At 34.4% G+C, this 14,754-nt stretch overlaps 1 protein-coding gene across 12 annotated transcripts in view; it reads left to right on the plus strand.

Moving 5' to 3' along the window:
* PHF14 (PHD finger protein 14) overlaps positions 1-14,754 on the plus strand; it is a 240,606-nt gene that overhangs the window by 106,099 nt on the left and 119,753 nt on the right. Inside the window, exon 17 of one of the 12 annotated variants that reach the window (XM_019807455.2) lies at positions 1,836-1,857. The exons of the other annotated variants lie outside the window; for them this stretch is intronic. Within the exon in view, the coding sequence (XP_019663014.1) occupies positions 1,836-1,842 (7 nt within the window). The 3' untranslated portion in view covers positions 1,843-1,857. Of the gene's footprint in view, positions 1-1,835; positions 1,858-14,754 lie in introns of those variants that run through there. 12 annotated transcript variants of the gene reach the window in all.

A 14,754-nucleotide genomic window follows, 5' to 3' on the forward strand; every position in this document is an offset into this window, starting at 1 on the left:
GGAAATTGAGTTCAGTTAATCCGTTACCTGTGATACTAGGTTCCAGCTGTTATTTTTGGTTTGCCTCTAAGTTTTCTTCTGGTCTTTGGCAAGTAATTTAGCATTTCTGTGTCTCAGTTTTACCCTTTATTGTACATGATCAGAATTATACTCTGTTCCATTAGGGACTTAAATGAGTAACTACTGAGTGATAAATATTTTCCATATAAAATAACAAGGTAGTGGTATTGTTTAGTAATCCAAACGATACATATATGTGGGCTCTGAAATAAGGGTTCCAATTGGTAAATATGTTTTAGTAATAATACATGCTTATTTTTGCCTTTCAGAGAATGTGCATGCCCTGTTTTTGTTGAATTTGTTGAAACATGTTCTCTAAAATTAGTCTCAACTATTTCCACTAGACATGGGAAGTCTGAGAATGGTCAAGGTCCTAAAGAGAAAGATGGTTTACAGTATCTTACACATTTTTAAAAAATAGTGCCTCCATTTTGCCATCTGCTTTTAAAATTGAATTAAAAATTATGTGGGAAATTTCCATTTACAAATGTGTGTTTCATAAAGCTAAAGGCCAAATTGAAACTCTGTTTTGGAATTGTGAGGTCTTTTTAGGTATTTATCTCTTTGTGATGGATGTTCTTTGTTTGAGGTAGTTATGGCCACGTAGTGATATATTACTGGTTTTTGTTCTCACAGTTCCTGAAACATTAGTACTCAGTAAATGCTTGGTAAATGAATATTTCATATAAGTAATGACTGATCATTCTTTGCTGAATTAATAAAAAAAAATTTACTGTTATAATTTATTTCTAGAACAAATAGGTCGTTAAATGTAAGTATTTGATGAAGATGTTTAGAAGGCTTAAAAGAGGAAAATTACTTTTATGTCACTAAAAAATCGGGGATGAATTTTTTCTGTGTGTTAGGTAAGGAAATAGGAAGTATAGATCTGAGATTAGTTAGTTGATACATTAGTGTAGCAAACAGATATGAAGTGATCCCTCTCATTGATCGTCTTTGATTTGCGAAAGATAGATTTTTAGATGTCAGTGTGCCTGCCTTCTAAGTGTTTATCAAGCTATCAGATTAGGAATAAGACCAAACTTCTAGACTTCAAATTTTAGCTTAATTGTGTAAACTCAGTGTGACACATTTTATTACTTAATGGGAGCTAAGAGAGAGAAAAAAGTTTTCCTAAAAATAAAACCCTAGAATCCTGTCGGTTTCCTTAGAAAGTATCTTTAATTTTATTTTGCACTGTGGCCATTACTCAGAAGCACTGAGTGTCTGAAATGATCTATGAAGCTATTTTACTTTTATAGCTAAGTCCATACTATTAAATGCTTACTATATTCTCCTCCTTATTTGAGTATATGGCAAATTATATAGATATTGAACCATTTTGGTTTTAAGATTAGGATGTCTGTTTGGCCTCTTAACGATATTGTTAGCACTTTCACATTTTAAACATCTGACTTCTGAGTGCTTCCCTTTTAACTAAATTTGATTGTATCATAAGCTGTTAGGAACACCAGCAAAAATTCATATTTATCAGATTTTTATTTCAAATGTTAGTCTCTTTGATTACTCAGATTTTTTTTTTTAATTACCTGTTTTGTTCAAACATGTATGGAGGCTTATTAGATTATCTGTGTTGTAGTTGAAGGGTTGTTTTCTTGGAGATTTTATCAGACTAGAGAGTAAAGCTAAGATTAGGAATAACTTGTTACTATACTCATGGAACATCAGATCACTGAAAAAGGATTGTTTTAAATTACTTTTAAAAATGAGGGGCGCCTCAATGGTTGATCATCCGACTCTTGGTTTCTGCTTAGATCCTGATCTCATGGTTCTTGGGATTGAGCCCTGTGTCATGTCCAGCTCCAGGCTCAGCACGGAGTCCACTTGAGTTTCTCTCTCCCTTTCCCTCTGTTCCTTGCCCCCCAACCCCACCACACATGCACTCTCTCTAAAATAAATAAATCTTTAAAAAAATATCTAAAAAAGTGAAACCTAGTGTTATTTTTTAAAAGCAGTTAAAATTGCAATTGGTAGATTTCTTAAAACAAATAGAATGTGTTACTTTAATTATGCACTTGTTAGTTTATCGTTTCTTGTGCAGTTTATCACATAGTAATCATTCTTAATGATAAAATTTGCATACTGATGTATGAGTATCATGATTGTAAGTGGTGGTGTTTGGATTATTTGGATAATTATAAATTAAAACCTAGAAACAACTACAAGTTTTAAAATGATTTGTGTCTTCTAATAACTTTCAAATGTGTAAAAAACGGGCATTCCCTGTACAAAGACATTTCTGGACAAACTTCTGTTTTTATTCTTTGCCTCTACCAGCAATTTCAAGGATAAGTTTTAGGTTTTTGTTTTACTTTGTTTTGTCTTGTATTCCCGAATCAGTGGTTGGTTAGTACCATAAAATTACCTTATTCTAAAAAACTACTTCCAAAGCTTGAATTTTAATTACTTTTTTCAGTTATGTGTGGTAAAATGTATCATCTTATGTCACCTTGACAGCCTTTGTGATATATCTCTTTGCTCAAATTTGGCTGCTACTCTTTATGGTACATGTTTAACTTGCCTTTTGTCTCTTGAAAGTGTAACCATCTTGAAGGCTATAGTCTCTGTTTCACTTTACCTTGTATAGCTTTATGTTCTCACTCCAAGTTACTGGACCCCTCCCCCACAACCATGGGGTTTAGTGGCTTACACACTTCTCAGGAAGTTGCGTTAAGGAATCATTGCCAAGATATTAAATCTTACTAATTTTTACGTTAGATTTAATATAAAAAAAAGTAGAGCAACCTATCAAAATTTCTCAGAAGACATATGGACTTCCTGTTAACTTATAGACTGAAGAAATACACTGCTTAACTCCTTTAATAGGGTTCACATAAAAAGGGAAGAAAAGTCTGGGATTCTAAATCCAAACTGATGAAGCCTTAGGAATTATTTGAAAATGTAAGCAAAGGAACATAATTATGACCTCTTTGAAATTTTATCTTCTTAGATTTTTAACTGTCCTTTTAAATTTTTATATATAATTTTAAAATGATTATAGAAACAGTTGCTTTTCAAAGAAATTCTGATATGATTAGTGAATAATAGCATCATCTAATACTTAAGCAAAATGAAAATTCAGTAAAATTAAGAACACCTATTGCTACTGCATTCTGGAGTGTTTAACATAATTATGTCCCTGTGTTGAGAAAATATTCATAAATTTCCATTTTGTTTAGCACACAGTTGATTTTTGGTATCTTTAAAAAAGATATTACTTTATGAGGTCATCTTTAGTTTTTTGAAAGCTTGAAAACTTGGTTGTTTAATTGTATTGACTTTTGCATAACACTAGACATAAAGCTATAAGAATGACAATATTTAATATATGAATAATGCTAGAATGTATAAAGAAATCAGTCTGATTATTAACAAAGATGTTTTTCTTTCTCTTATTAAAGATAAATAGGAAAAAAGTTTTAAAATATATTATCCTTGGTGATACATTTTTAAAAGTAGATGTTTTGGTGAAATACAATCTTAGTTATTTGGATAGCTAATCTATCTAACAATGGCTATCCCTAAACAGAAACTTTATCATACATGTTTTGTTTCAGTGTTTTAAAATCTAGACTGTGTCAACTACATAGACAAACAACAATTCAATGTCCCTAAAATTGTAAATTCTAAAGTAATAATGAAATGATGAAACAAGCTTAAACAGTTTCATGGAAATATTGTTTCCGTTTATTAAAATATTTAAAATATTTAAATATTTAAAAGCATCATGTCCAAAAGTTCTGTTTGCTTGAGTTTAGAATGTAATGTAATGTATGTTAGTTTTGCCTCTTGCAGAATTTCATATAAATGATGTGTTTAGTTTTTATTTGATGTCAGCTGTTTTAATGGTAATGTAGGGAATCCCACTGTGGTTTTAATTTACATGACTGTGATATGTACTTATGTGATATATAGGGATGTTGAGCACATTGTCATGCACTCTCTGGCCAGTTGCATGCTTTTCTTTCAGAACTAATTCAAACATACTTTCTTTATTCATGGCCTGCCTTTTCATTTCCTTAATGGTATAATTTAAAGAGCAGAAGTTCCTAATTTTGTTGAAGTCCAGTTAAGCACCTTTTTCTTTTATGATTAATGCTTTTGTTTCCTATCTAAGAATCCTTTGCCTAGGTCCAGGTTACAAAGATTATCACCTTCATTTTCTTCAGGGAGCGTTATAACTTCAACTTTAATATTGAGAATATGTGATCCATTTGAAATTACTTTTTGTCTGTGGTATCAGGTAGAGTTAAGGAAGGTTTATTTATTATCCCATGTGGTTTTCCAGTTTTTCCAGCACCATCTGTTCCAGTTTTCCAGCACCATCTGTTGAGAAATGCCTTTCTACATTAAGCTGCTTTGGCGCCACTTCTAAAAATCAGTTGGCTTTTTAAATGTGTGTTCTTTTGGGGCACCTGGGTGGCTCAGTCATTAAGCGTCTGCCTTCAGCTCAAGTCAGGTCAGACCCATGATCTTTGGGTCCTGGGATTGAGCCCCCACATCAGGCTTCCTGCTCAGCAGGAGTCTACTTTTCTCTCTCCCTGTGTCCCTCCCCACTGCTCACGTTCTGTCTCTCTCAAATAAAATCTTAAAAAAAAATGTGGGTCCTTTTGAAACTGTATTATGTTCCATTAAGCTATGTACTTACTTCTATGACAGTACCAATTGCCTTGATTACTGAAGCCTTATAGTTAGGTTCTTTTGTGCTTCTAGTTCCTTCGCATTTTCATATGTGTCAGAAACACTTGTCCATTCTCATTAAAAGAAAAAAAAAAGAAACCTGGATATAATACCATAAAAGGCACAGGCAGCAACAACAACCACAAAAATAGATAAGTTGGACTTCATTAAAAGTTAAACTTTTGTGCATCAAAGGACGATGTCTACAGAGTGAAAAGGCAGCCCCCCAAAATGGGAGAAAATATTTGCAAATCATATATCTGTTAAGGGATTGATAATCAAGAATACATAAAGAACTGCAACTCATCAAAACAAAAAACGTGGTTAAAAACGAGCAAAGGACTGGAATAGACATTTCTCCAACAAAGATACACAGCAGTCAACAAACACATGTAAAGATCCTCAACCTCACTCATCATTAGAGATATTCAAATGAAAACCACAGGATACCACTTCAAACCATTAGAATGGCTATTTAAAAACAAAATAGCAAGTGTTGGTGACTATGTGGTGAAATTGGACCCCATGTGCACTGTGGATGAGAATAAAAAATTGTGCCTCTACTAAGGAAAACAGTATAGCAATTCCTCAAATATTAAAAACAGAATTGCCATATGATCCAGCAGTTCCAGTTCTAGGTATATATCCAAAAGAATTGAAGGCAGGGACTTAAGATACTGTGCATCACATTCATAGCAGCATTAGAGGCAATAGCCAAAAGGTGGAAGAATCCAAGTGTCCATTTATGGATGAATGGATAAACAAAATAGTGAATATACATACAATGGAATATTATTCAGCCTTAAAAAGTAAGGAAATTCTGACCCATGATATAATAATGGATGAACCTTGAAGACCTTATGCTGAGTGTATGATTCCATGTAATATGAGGTATTTAGAGTAATCAAATTCATAGAGACAGAAAGTAGAATATTGGTTTCCAGGGACGGAGTGACTGGGATGTTACTGTTTAAAGGGTACAGTTTCAGATGGGGAAAATGAAAAGTGGAGGTGGATGGTGGTGATGGTTGCACAGCAGTGTGAATGTAATTAATACCGGGGCACCTGGGTGGCTTAGTTAAGTGTCCGACTCTTGATTTTGGCTTGGCATGATATCAGGGTTGTGAGATGAGCGTGGGGCTCTGCTCTGGTTATGGAGCCTGCTTAAGATTCTCTCTCTCCCTTTTCATCTCCCCCCCCCCCCGCCAAAATCTACTCAATGCCTTAGAACTGTGCACTTAAAAATGGTTAAAATGATAATGTTATGTATATTTAACTACATTTTTTTAAATACCAAAACAGAAAGCTTGCTGGGATTATGATTAGCTTTGTGTTGAATACGTGGATGAATTTGGAGGAGCATTAAAATCGTAACACTATTGTCTTTTTTTTTTTTTTAAGATTTTATTTATTTGAGAGAAAGAGAGTGAAAGCACATAAGCGGAAGGAGGGTTAGAAAGAGAGAAGGGGAAGCAGACTCCTCACTGATTGCAGAGCTTCATGGGGCAGATCCCAGGACCCTGAGATCATGACCTGGGCCAAAGTCAGACGCTCGACCAACTGAACTACCCAGGCACCCCTTGTCTTTTTTTTAATTATTTTTTTAAATTAAGTTTTTAATTTTAATTCCAGTATAGTTAATGTACAGTATTATATTAGTTTCAGGTGTATAATATAGTGACTCAACAATTCTATACATTACTCAGTGCTCATCATGATAAATATACTCTTTAATCTCCATCACCTGTTTCACCCATCCCCCCTCCTCTGGTAACCATCAATTTCTTCTCTATAGTTAAGAGGGTGTTTCTTGGTTTCTCTCTCTCTTTGTTCATTTGTTTTGTTTCTTAAATTCCACATATGAGGGAAATCATATGATATTTGTCTTTCTCTGGCTGACTTCATTTGCTTAGCATATTCTCTAGCTCCATCCATGGTGATGCAGATGGCAAGATTTCATTCTTTTTATGGCTGAATAATATTCCATTATATGTGTAATATATAATTATATGATATTAAATCATAATTATATAATATTAGATTATATAATTATGTTATCAATATATATCTCATCCATTCATTTATTGATTAACACGGGCTGCTTCCATAATTTGGCTGTTATAAATAATACTGCAATAAACATCAAGATGCATGTATCCCTTTGAATTAGTGTTTTTGTATTTTTTGGATAAATACCCAGTAGTACAATTACTGGATCATAGGGTAGTTCTATTTTTAAGTTTTTGAGGAACCTCCATACTCTTCCACAGTGGCTACAACAGTTTACATTCCCACCAGCAGTTCGTGAGAGTTCTTTCTCTCTACATCCTTGTCAGTGCTTGTTTCTTGTGTTTTTGATTTTAGCCATTCTGACAGATGTGAGGTGATATTGTAGTTTTGATTGCATTTCCCTTATGATCAGTGATGTTGAACATCTTTGTGCGCTTTGGCCATCTGTATGTCTTCCTTAGAGAAATATCTGTTCGTGTCTTCTCATTTTTAATTGGATTATTTGTTTTTTGGCTGTTTCTTGGGAACACAACAGGATTATGTTCTGATCCTTGAACTTGATATATCTCTACATTTATTCAGATTTTCAGATATCCTTTATTTTTTCTCATCAGTGTTTTTGTAGTTCTCAGTATAAAAGTCTTGCATGTCTTTTATTAAATGTATTCCCATGTATTTAGTGTTTTTTGATGTTATTGTATAATATTTTTAAATACAATTTTTAAAAACTGTTTATGCAAGAATGGAGAGCTGCCAGGTGTTGAGGTGGTCAGGACAGTTAAAATTATTTACTTATCGCAGCAGCATAAGCAAGAGGCCAAACAGGAAAGGTTGCTGGTTCCCCAAATATTCCATTTTTTCTCCAGTGAATAGCACTGGGTAAAGGTCAAATGTATCAGTGCAGACATGGAGGGGAGTGGGGCATTATTGTCATGGCTAAAAGCTTTTGCTGTTTTCAGGACCCAGGCACTGGGGGAGAGGATGGGCACAGGGCTATGAAGTAGAAAAGAACTGCGTCAGTAGAGAAAAGTGTTTTTAAGACCCCTCAATAAGGAGATTTTGGCAGAGGTGCATTAGCTCCTCCTTCAGTGTTTCAGGCTAGCTCCTCCTTCCTCCGCATAAGGAGGCTTCAACCTTGCAGTCCTGGGACAAATCCCTCTAGGTCATGAGGTATTGCCTCTTATATATGTTTTTGGATTTCATTTGTTATTATTTGATAAAGGTTTTGTGTCTATTCATGAAAGTATTGTTCTTGTTAATTTAATTTCTTGTAAAGTCTTTATCAGGTTTTATTTTCAGGGTATACTGATGTTCTAGAGGCACTAGAAAGTGCTCCTCTCTCATCTATCTTTGTTTATGACTGGTATTTTTTCACTAAATTTTTGTTGAATTCCCCATTGAGACCACAGTTTTCTTTCTTGGATGGTTTTTCATAATTCAATTTTTAAAATAAGTACAGAGCTATTGAATTTTTTTTATTTTGTTTTGTGTCAGTTTTGATAAGATGGGTTTTCCAAGGAATTTTTTAATTGCATCTCAGTTGTCAGTTGCTTCTTTTCTTTAGTTGTACATATCTTTTGAATACGCACTGCAACTATTTGCTTACTTTTCTCCTTGTAATACTTTGGATCACATTCTCTTCTAAGACAAGGTCATATGTACTTCTTCCATGTATCCTTCCTGACTTAGATGATTCCAGACTGAACTTTTTCTTGCTTTGACTGCGCTTGGGAATTATATAAAATCCTATATCATGCTGTCATCCTCTTGTTTGAAAATTGTGAATTGTTTTTACTTTTTCTATTAGATAAGGGCAGGATCTCAGCCTTCCATTTATTTGTGATGGTTCTTAAAGTCTAATACAGTATGCCACAGGCAATTAATTCAGAATAAATACTTATTAAATTATTTGCTGATACATTGCTAGGTCTGTACACCTTTGTAACTTTATACAATTGAAATAGTTTATAATTTCTTTGAGGGCAGGGACATTTCTTTAAATAGTTCTTGATTATTTTTAAAATTTATGAACATTTTTAATTATTAAAAACAAACTTAAAAATAGTATATACATGTTATAAACAAAAAGTAGGTAAATAGTTTTTTGATTGATTATTTTACTGAGAGATCTTAGCTACTCCATACTTGTCACTTGCCAGTGTGTCATTTTAGGCAAGTTAGTTCATCTCTATGGATCTCTGTTTTCTTGTTTTAGGAGAAGAACTTAGTCTATATCATCTCTGAAGTCTAACATTGTAGCTCTGATATTCACAGATTATGTAATACTCCAAGTTCCCAAGCCCATGCCAGCTATTTGTTTACATTCCCTCACAAGTGCTCCTGGAAACACATATTGTCTGTAGCATCTCTTTCTAGGCTACTCTGTAACTATGTAGAATGTGATTATTTATCTTAAGTAAAAAAAAAAAAAAAAAAAATCCCTTAGAGTGGAAGCCGTCTTCTTGTTGCCGTGTCTCTCAGCTGAAGAATGGAAAATAAATTCATTAACAACACCTTCTTCCGTTGTTAAATAGCAAATACTTCTTTTTTTCTTTTTTTTAAGATTTCTTTAGAGAGAGCACAGGGTGGTCAAGGGGCAGAAGGAGATGGAGAGGGAGACTCTCAAGTGACTCTCTGCCTAGTGCAGACCCTGATGTGGGGCTCAGTCCCATGACCCTGAGATCATGACCTGAGCCAAAATCAGGAGTTGGAAGTTCAACCGACTGAACCACCGAGGCGCCCTGATCTTTTTTCCTTTTTAAAAAATGAATATATTGAGATCCAGTGTTCATACCATAAGATTCAGCCATTTTAAGTGTAGAGTGTAATGATTTTTAATAAATTTGTAAAGTGGTTTGCCATCACTACAATCCATTCTTAGTGCCTCAAAAAGTGCTCTCAAGTGTTTACTGTCAAACCTAGCTCCCGCTCTTGGCCAGCCTCTGTAAATGTTCTCTTGTCACTGGTTCCTCATAGCCTATTCTTCCCTGGCCTTTTTTTTTCTCATCTTCGTATTACTCTTATACGTGTTTCTGGTTACCAATTTTTTATTCAAAAAAATTTTTTTAACGTACTAAAGGCAACAAAGATTCTTTTTCTGATCCAAATTTTAGTCAGGCTCCTGAACTTCCTCCTAAGCTCATCTGTGTACTTCTTTGTAAAATACAGTTTTAGCAAGAATCCTGCTACGTCAGATCGTTTTTTTAAATTATTTTTCACAGTTTTTAATTTTGTGCATTTTTATTCGTAATGTTTCTTTCAGACAAATAGCTTTTACCTCTCAGTTAATCTCACTTTTTGCTCAGTTCCATGTATTGCCTTGCGTTTCTGGCCTCCAAGATATCTTAATGTTATTACTCTTTTAATGCCATGTTGTTTAGCTTCTGCTTTTTTTTTTTTTTTTTAAGATTTACTTATTTATTTGAGAGAGAGACTGTGAGCAGTGGGGAGGCACAGAGAGAGAGGGAGAGAATCCCAAGAAAACCCCCGCTGAGCATGGAGACTGAGGTGGGGCCCAATCTCATGATCCCAAGATCACGACCTGAGCCAAAACTTAGAGTAGGACATGGAACTGACTGAGCCTCGTAGGTGCCCCACTTTTTTTTTTTTTTTTTACTGAAGTATAATTAACATATAGTGTTATTATATTAGTTTCAGGTATGCAATCTAATGATTTAACAATTCTATAAATTACTCAGTGCTCATCATGGTAAGTGTACTGTTAATCCTTTTTATCTATTTCACTTACCCCCCGACCTAATTCCCCTCTGGCAACCATCATTTTGTTCTCTATATTTAAGAGTCTGCTTTTTTGTTTTCTCTTTTTTTTTTTTTAATTTTATCATTTGTTTTTAAAATTCCAGGTATGAGTGAAATCATATGGTATTTGTCTTTCTCCAACTGACTTACTTCACTTAGCACAATACCCTCTAGGTCCATCCGTGTTGTTCAGAATGGCAGGATCTCATTCCTTTTTTATGGCTGAGTAATATTCATATTCATTCATTCATATTCATTCATATTCATACACAACACGCACCACATCTTTATCCATTCATCTGTTGATGACAACTTACTTACTTGGCTTGCGTCTATATCTTGTCTGTTGTTAATAATGCTGCAGTAAATGTAGGGGTGCATATATCTTTTCAAATTAGTGTTTTTGTTTTATTTGGGTAAGTACCCAGTAGTGGAATTACTGGATCATACGGTAATTCTGTTTTTAATTTTTTGTGGAACCTCCATACTGTTGTCAACAGAGTGTGCACCAATTTGCTTTCCCACCAACAGTGCATGAGGGTTCCTTTTTCTCCACATCCTTGCCAGCACTTATTATTTCTTGTCTTTTTTATTTTAGCTGTTTTGACTGGTGTGAGATGATATTTCAGTATTGTTTTGATTTGCATTTCCCTGATGATGTGTGATGTTGAGCATCTTTTCATGTGTCTGTTGGCCGTTTGTATGTCTTCTTTAGAAAAGTGGTCCTTCTCCCAATTTTTAATGGGATTATTTGGTTCTTTGGTGTTAAATTGTATAAGTTCTTTATATATTTTAGATATTAGCCCCTTATCAGATATATTATTTGCAGATATCTTCTCCTATCCCATAGTTTGTGTTTTGCTTCTGTTGATGGTTTCCATCACTGTACAAAAGCTTTTTATTTTGGTGTAGTCTCAATGGTTAATTTTGTTTTTGTTTCTCTTGCCTGAGGAGACATATCTAGAAAAATGTTTGCTAACGCTGATGTAAAAGAAATCGCTGCCTATGTTTTCTTCTAGGAGTTTCATGGTTTCATGTGTCACATTTAGGCCTTTAATCCGCTTTGAGTTTATTTTTGTGCATAGTGTAAGGAAATGGACCGTTGTTTTTGTTTTGTTTCTTGGTTTTTGTTTTTGTTTTTTGCATGAAGTTGTCCTGTTTTCCTAGCACCATTTTTTGAAATGGCTGTCTTTTCTCCATTGTATATCCTTATTTCTTGTAGTTTAATTGACCATTTATGCTTGGGTTTACATCTAGACTCTCTAATTTGTTCCGTTGATCTGTGTGTCTTTGTGCCAGTACCATGCTGTTTTGATTACTAAGCCTTTGTAATAACTTGTACTCTGGAATTGTGATCCTCAAGCTTTGTTTTTCTTTCTCAGGATTGCTTTGGCTCTTTGGGGTCTTTTGTGGTTCCATACAAATTTTAGGATTGTTTGTTCTAGTTCTGTGAAAAATGTTGTTGGTATTTTGATAGTGATTGCATTAAATCTATAGATTGCTTATGGACATTTTTAATAATATTGGTTCTTCTAATCCATTGGCATGGGATATCTTTTCATTTGCTTGTGTTGTCTTCAATTTTTTTCATCAGTGTTTTACAGTTTTCAGAGTATACCTCCTTGGTTAAGTTTATTCCTACATATTTTATTATTTTTGGTCAATTGTAAATGGGATTGTTTTCTTGATTTCTCTTTCTGTTACTTCATTATTCATGTAAAGAAATGCAACTGATAAATATTATTGTAGAGAAATGCAAGTGATATATTTTGTATCCTGTGACTTTACTGAAATAATTTATTATAGTAATTTTTTGGTGGAGTCTTTAGGGTGTTCTATATATAGTATCATATCATCTGCAAATAGTGAAAGTTTTACTTCTTATTTACCAATTTGGCCTTTTATTTCTTGTTTGATTGCTGTGGCTAGGACTATGTTGAAGAAGTGGCAAGAGGGGACATTCTTGTTCCTGCACTTAGAGGAAAGGCTCTCACTTTTTCACCATTGACTATGATGTTAGTTGTGGGTTTTTCATATTATGGCCTTTATTATTCTGAGGTATGTTCCATCTAAACCTACTTTGTTGAGAGCTTTTATCAAGAATGGATGTTGTGGGACGCCTGGGTGGCACAGTGGTTAAGCGTCTGCCTTTGGCTCAGGGCGTGATCCCGGCGTTATGGGATAGAGCCCCGCATCAGGCTCCTCCGCTATGAGCCTGCTTCTTCCTCTCCCACTCCCCCTGCTTGTGTTCCCTCTCTCGCTGGCTGTCTCTATCTCTGTCGAATAAATAAATAAAATCTTTAAAAAAAAAAAAAAAGAATGGATGTTGTGCTTTGTGAAATGCCTTTTCTCTGTTGAGATGATCATAGGGTTTTTATCCTTTGTCTTGTTAATGTAATGTATCACATTGATTTGCAAATATTGAACCACCCTTTTATCCCTGAGATAAATCCCACTTTTTCCTGGTGATTGATTTTTTTAATGTACTGTTGGATTCAGTTTGGTAATATTTTGTTGAGGATTTTTATATCTATGTTTATCAGAGATATTGGCTTATAGTTTTCTTTCTTTGTTGTTGTCTTTATCTGGTTTTAGTATCAGGTATTGCTGGCCTCCCAGAATGAATCTGGAAGCTTTCCTTCCTCTTCTGTTTTTTTTGGAATAGTTTGAGAAGAATAGGTTATTACCTCTTCTTTAAATTTTGCTAAATTCACCTGTGAAGCCAGCTGGTCCTGGACTTTTGCTTGCTGGGAGTTTTTTTAATTACCTATTCAATTTCATTGCTAGTAATCAGTCTGTTCAAATTTTCTATTTCTTCCTGATTCAGTTTTGGAATTTATCCATTTCTTTTAGGTTGTTGAATTTGTAGGCATATAATTTTTTATAATATTCTCCTATAATCCCTTGTATTTCTGTGGTGTTGGTGGTTACTTTTCCTTCATTTCTGATTTTATTTGAGTCTTTCCTCTTGCCTTTTTTTTTTTTTTAATGAGTCTGGCTAAAGATTTACAATTTTGGGGGCGCCTGGGTGGCTTAGTTGTTAAGCATCTGTCTTCGGCTCGGGGTGTGATCCGGGGGTCCTGGGATCGAGCCCGGCATCAGGCTCCTCCTCTGGGAGCCTGCTTCTTCCTCTCCTACTCTCCCTGCTTGTGTTCCCTCTCGCTGGCTGTCTCTCTCTCTCTGTCAAATAAATAAATAAAATCTTAAAAAAAAAAAAGATTAACAATTTTGTTATCTTTTCAAAGAACCAGCTTCTGGTTTCATTGATCTGTTATACTGGTGTTTTTTAGTCTCTATTTCATTTATTTCTACTCTAATCTTTATTATTTCCTTCCTTCTACTGGTTTTGGGCTTTTTTTTTTTTTCTTTTTCTGGCTTCTTTAGGTGTAAGATTAGATTGTTAATCCTGCTAAGTCAGTTTAATCAACCTCCCCCACCCTTGATATCCGATCATCCGATCATCCGAGATATCTGATCAGGTTCCGCATCCTCCACCTTCCCCCAGGGGATTTCTGATCACCTGGGCTAGCTTTAGCAACAATCCTGTTTGGTTGGTTTAGCTAGAATCTCCCCTTAATATTTGATGTTGCCTCTTAGTAATTTTTCATCCACTGACTCCCACCCTTTTCCTTGGCCATAAATTCCCACTTGCCCATGCTATATTCAGAGTTGAGCTGCATCTTCTCTTCCATTCTAAAATCCCATTGCAGTGGTCCCAATATCTATTGTGATGGTCCTAAATGAAGTATACCTTACCATCTTTAACAAATGTGATTGAATATTTTTTTAAGAAAGGAACTTCTAATTAAAAGTGTACTAAAATGAAGTCTTGAAATGTGAAAAAACTACCCCATTTTAGTCCTTCAACTTTATTTTAACATTGGATATTTTAAAAAGAAGCCTGCTAGATTTATGTGAAGAGCCTAAATTTTATTAAATTTCATTATTTTTCTACATTTTGGGGGACAGTGTTGTGTAACAAATGATTTGTTTGAGGATTTGTGGCCACTAAGCTGGGTTTGACACCTGTTTCTGTTATTATTAACTCTGCCCTTATCTTTCCTGTGGCTTAGTTTATTTATCTGTAAAATGGCAATAATCACTAATACCTACCCCTAAGGTTGTTGGAGGATTAAATGAGATAGATGCAGGTATAGGGATTGGGTCAGTTGTTAGGGAATTGTAAATGCTCTATATATGCAAACAACAAAAACAACTGTAATA

This window comes from Ailuropoda melanoleuca, chromosome 1 (genome assembly GCF_002007445.2).
Source record: "Ailuropoda melanoleuca isolate Jingjing chromosome 1, ASM200744v2, whole genome shotgun sequence".
Classification (NCBI taxonomy): domain Eukaryota; kingdom Metazoa; phylum Chordata; class Mammalia; order Carnivora; family Ursidae; genus Ailuropoda; species Ailuropoda melanoleuca.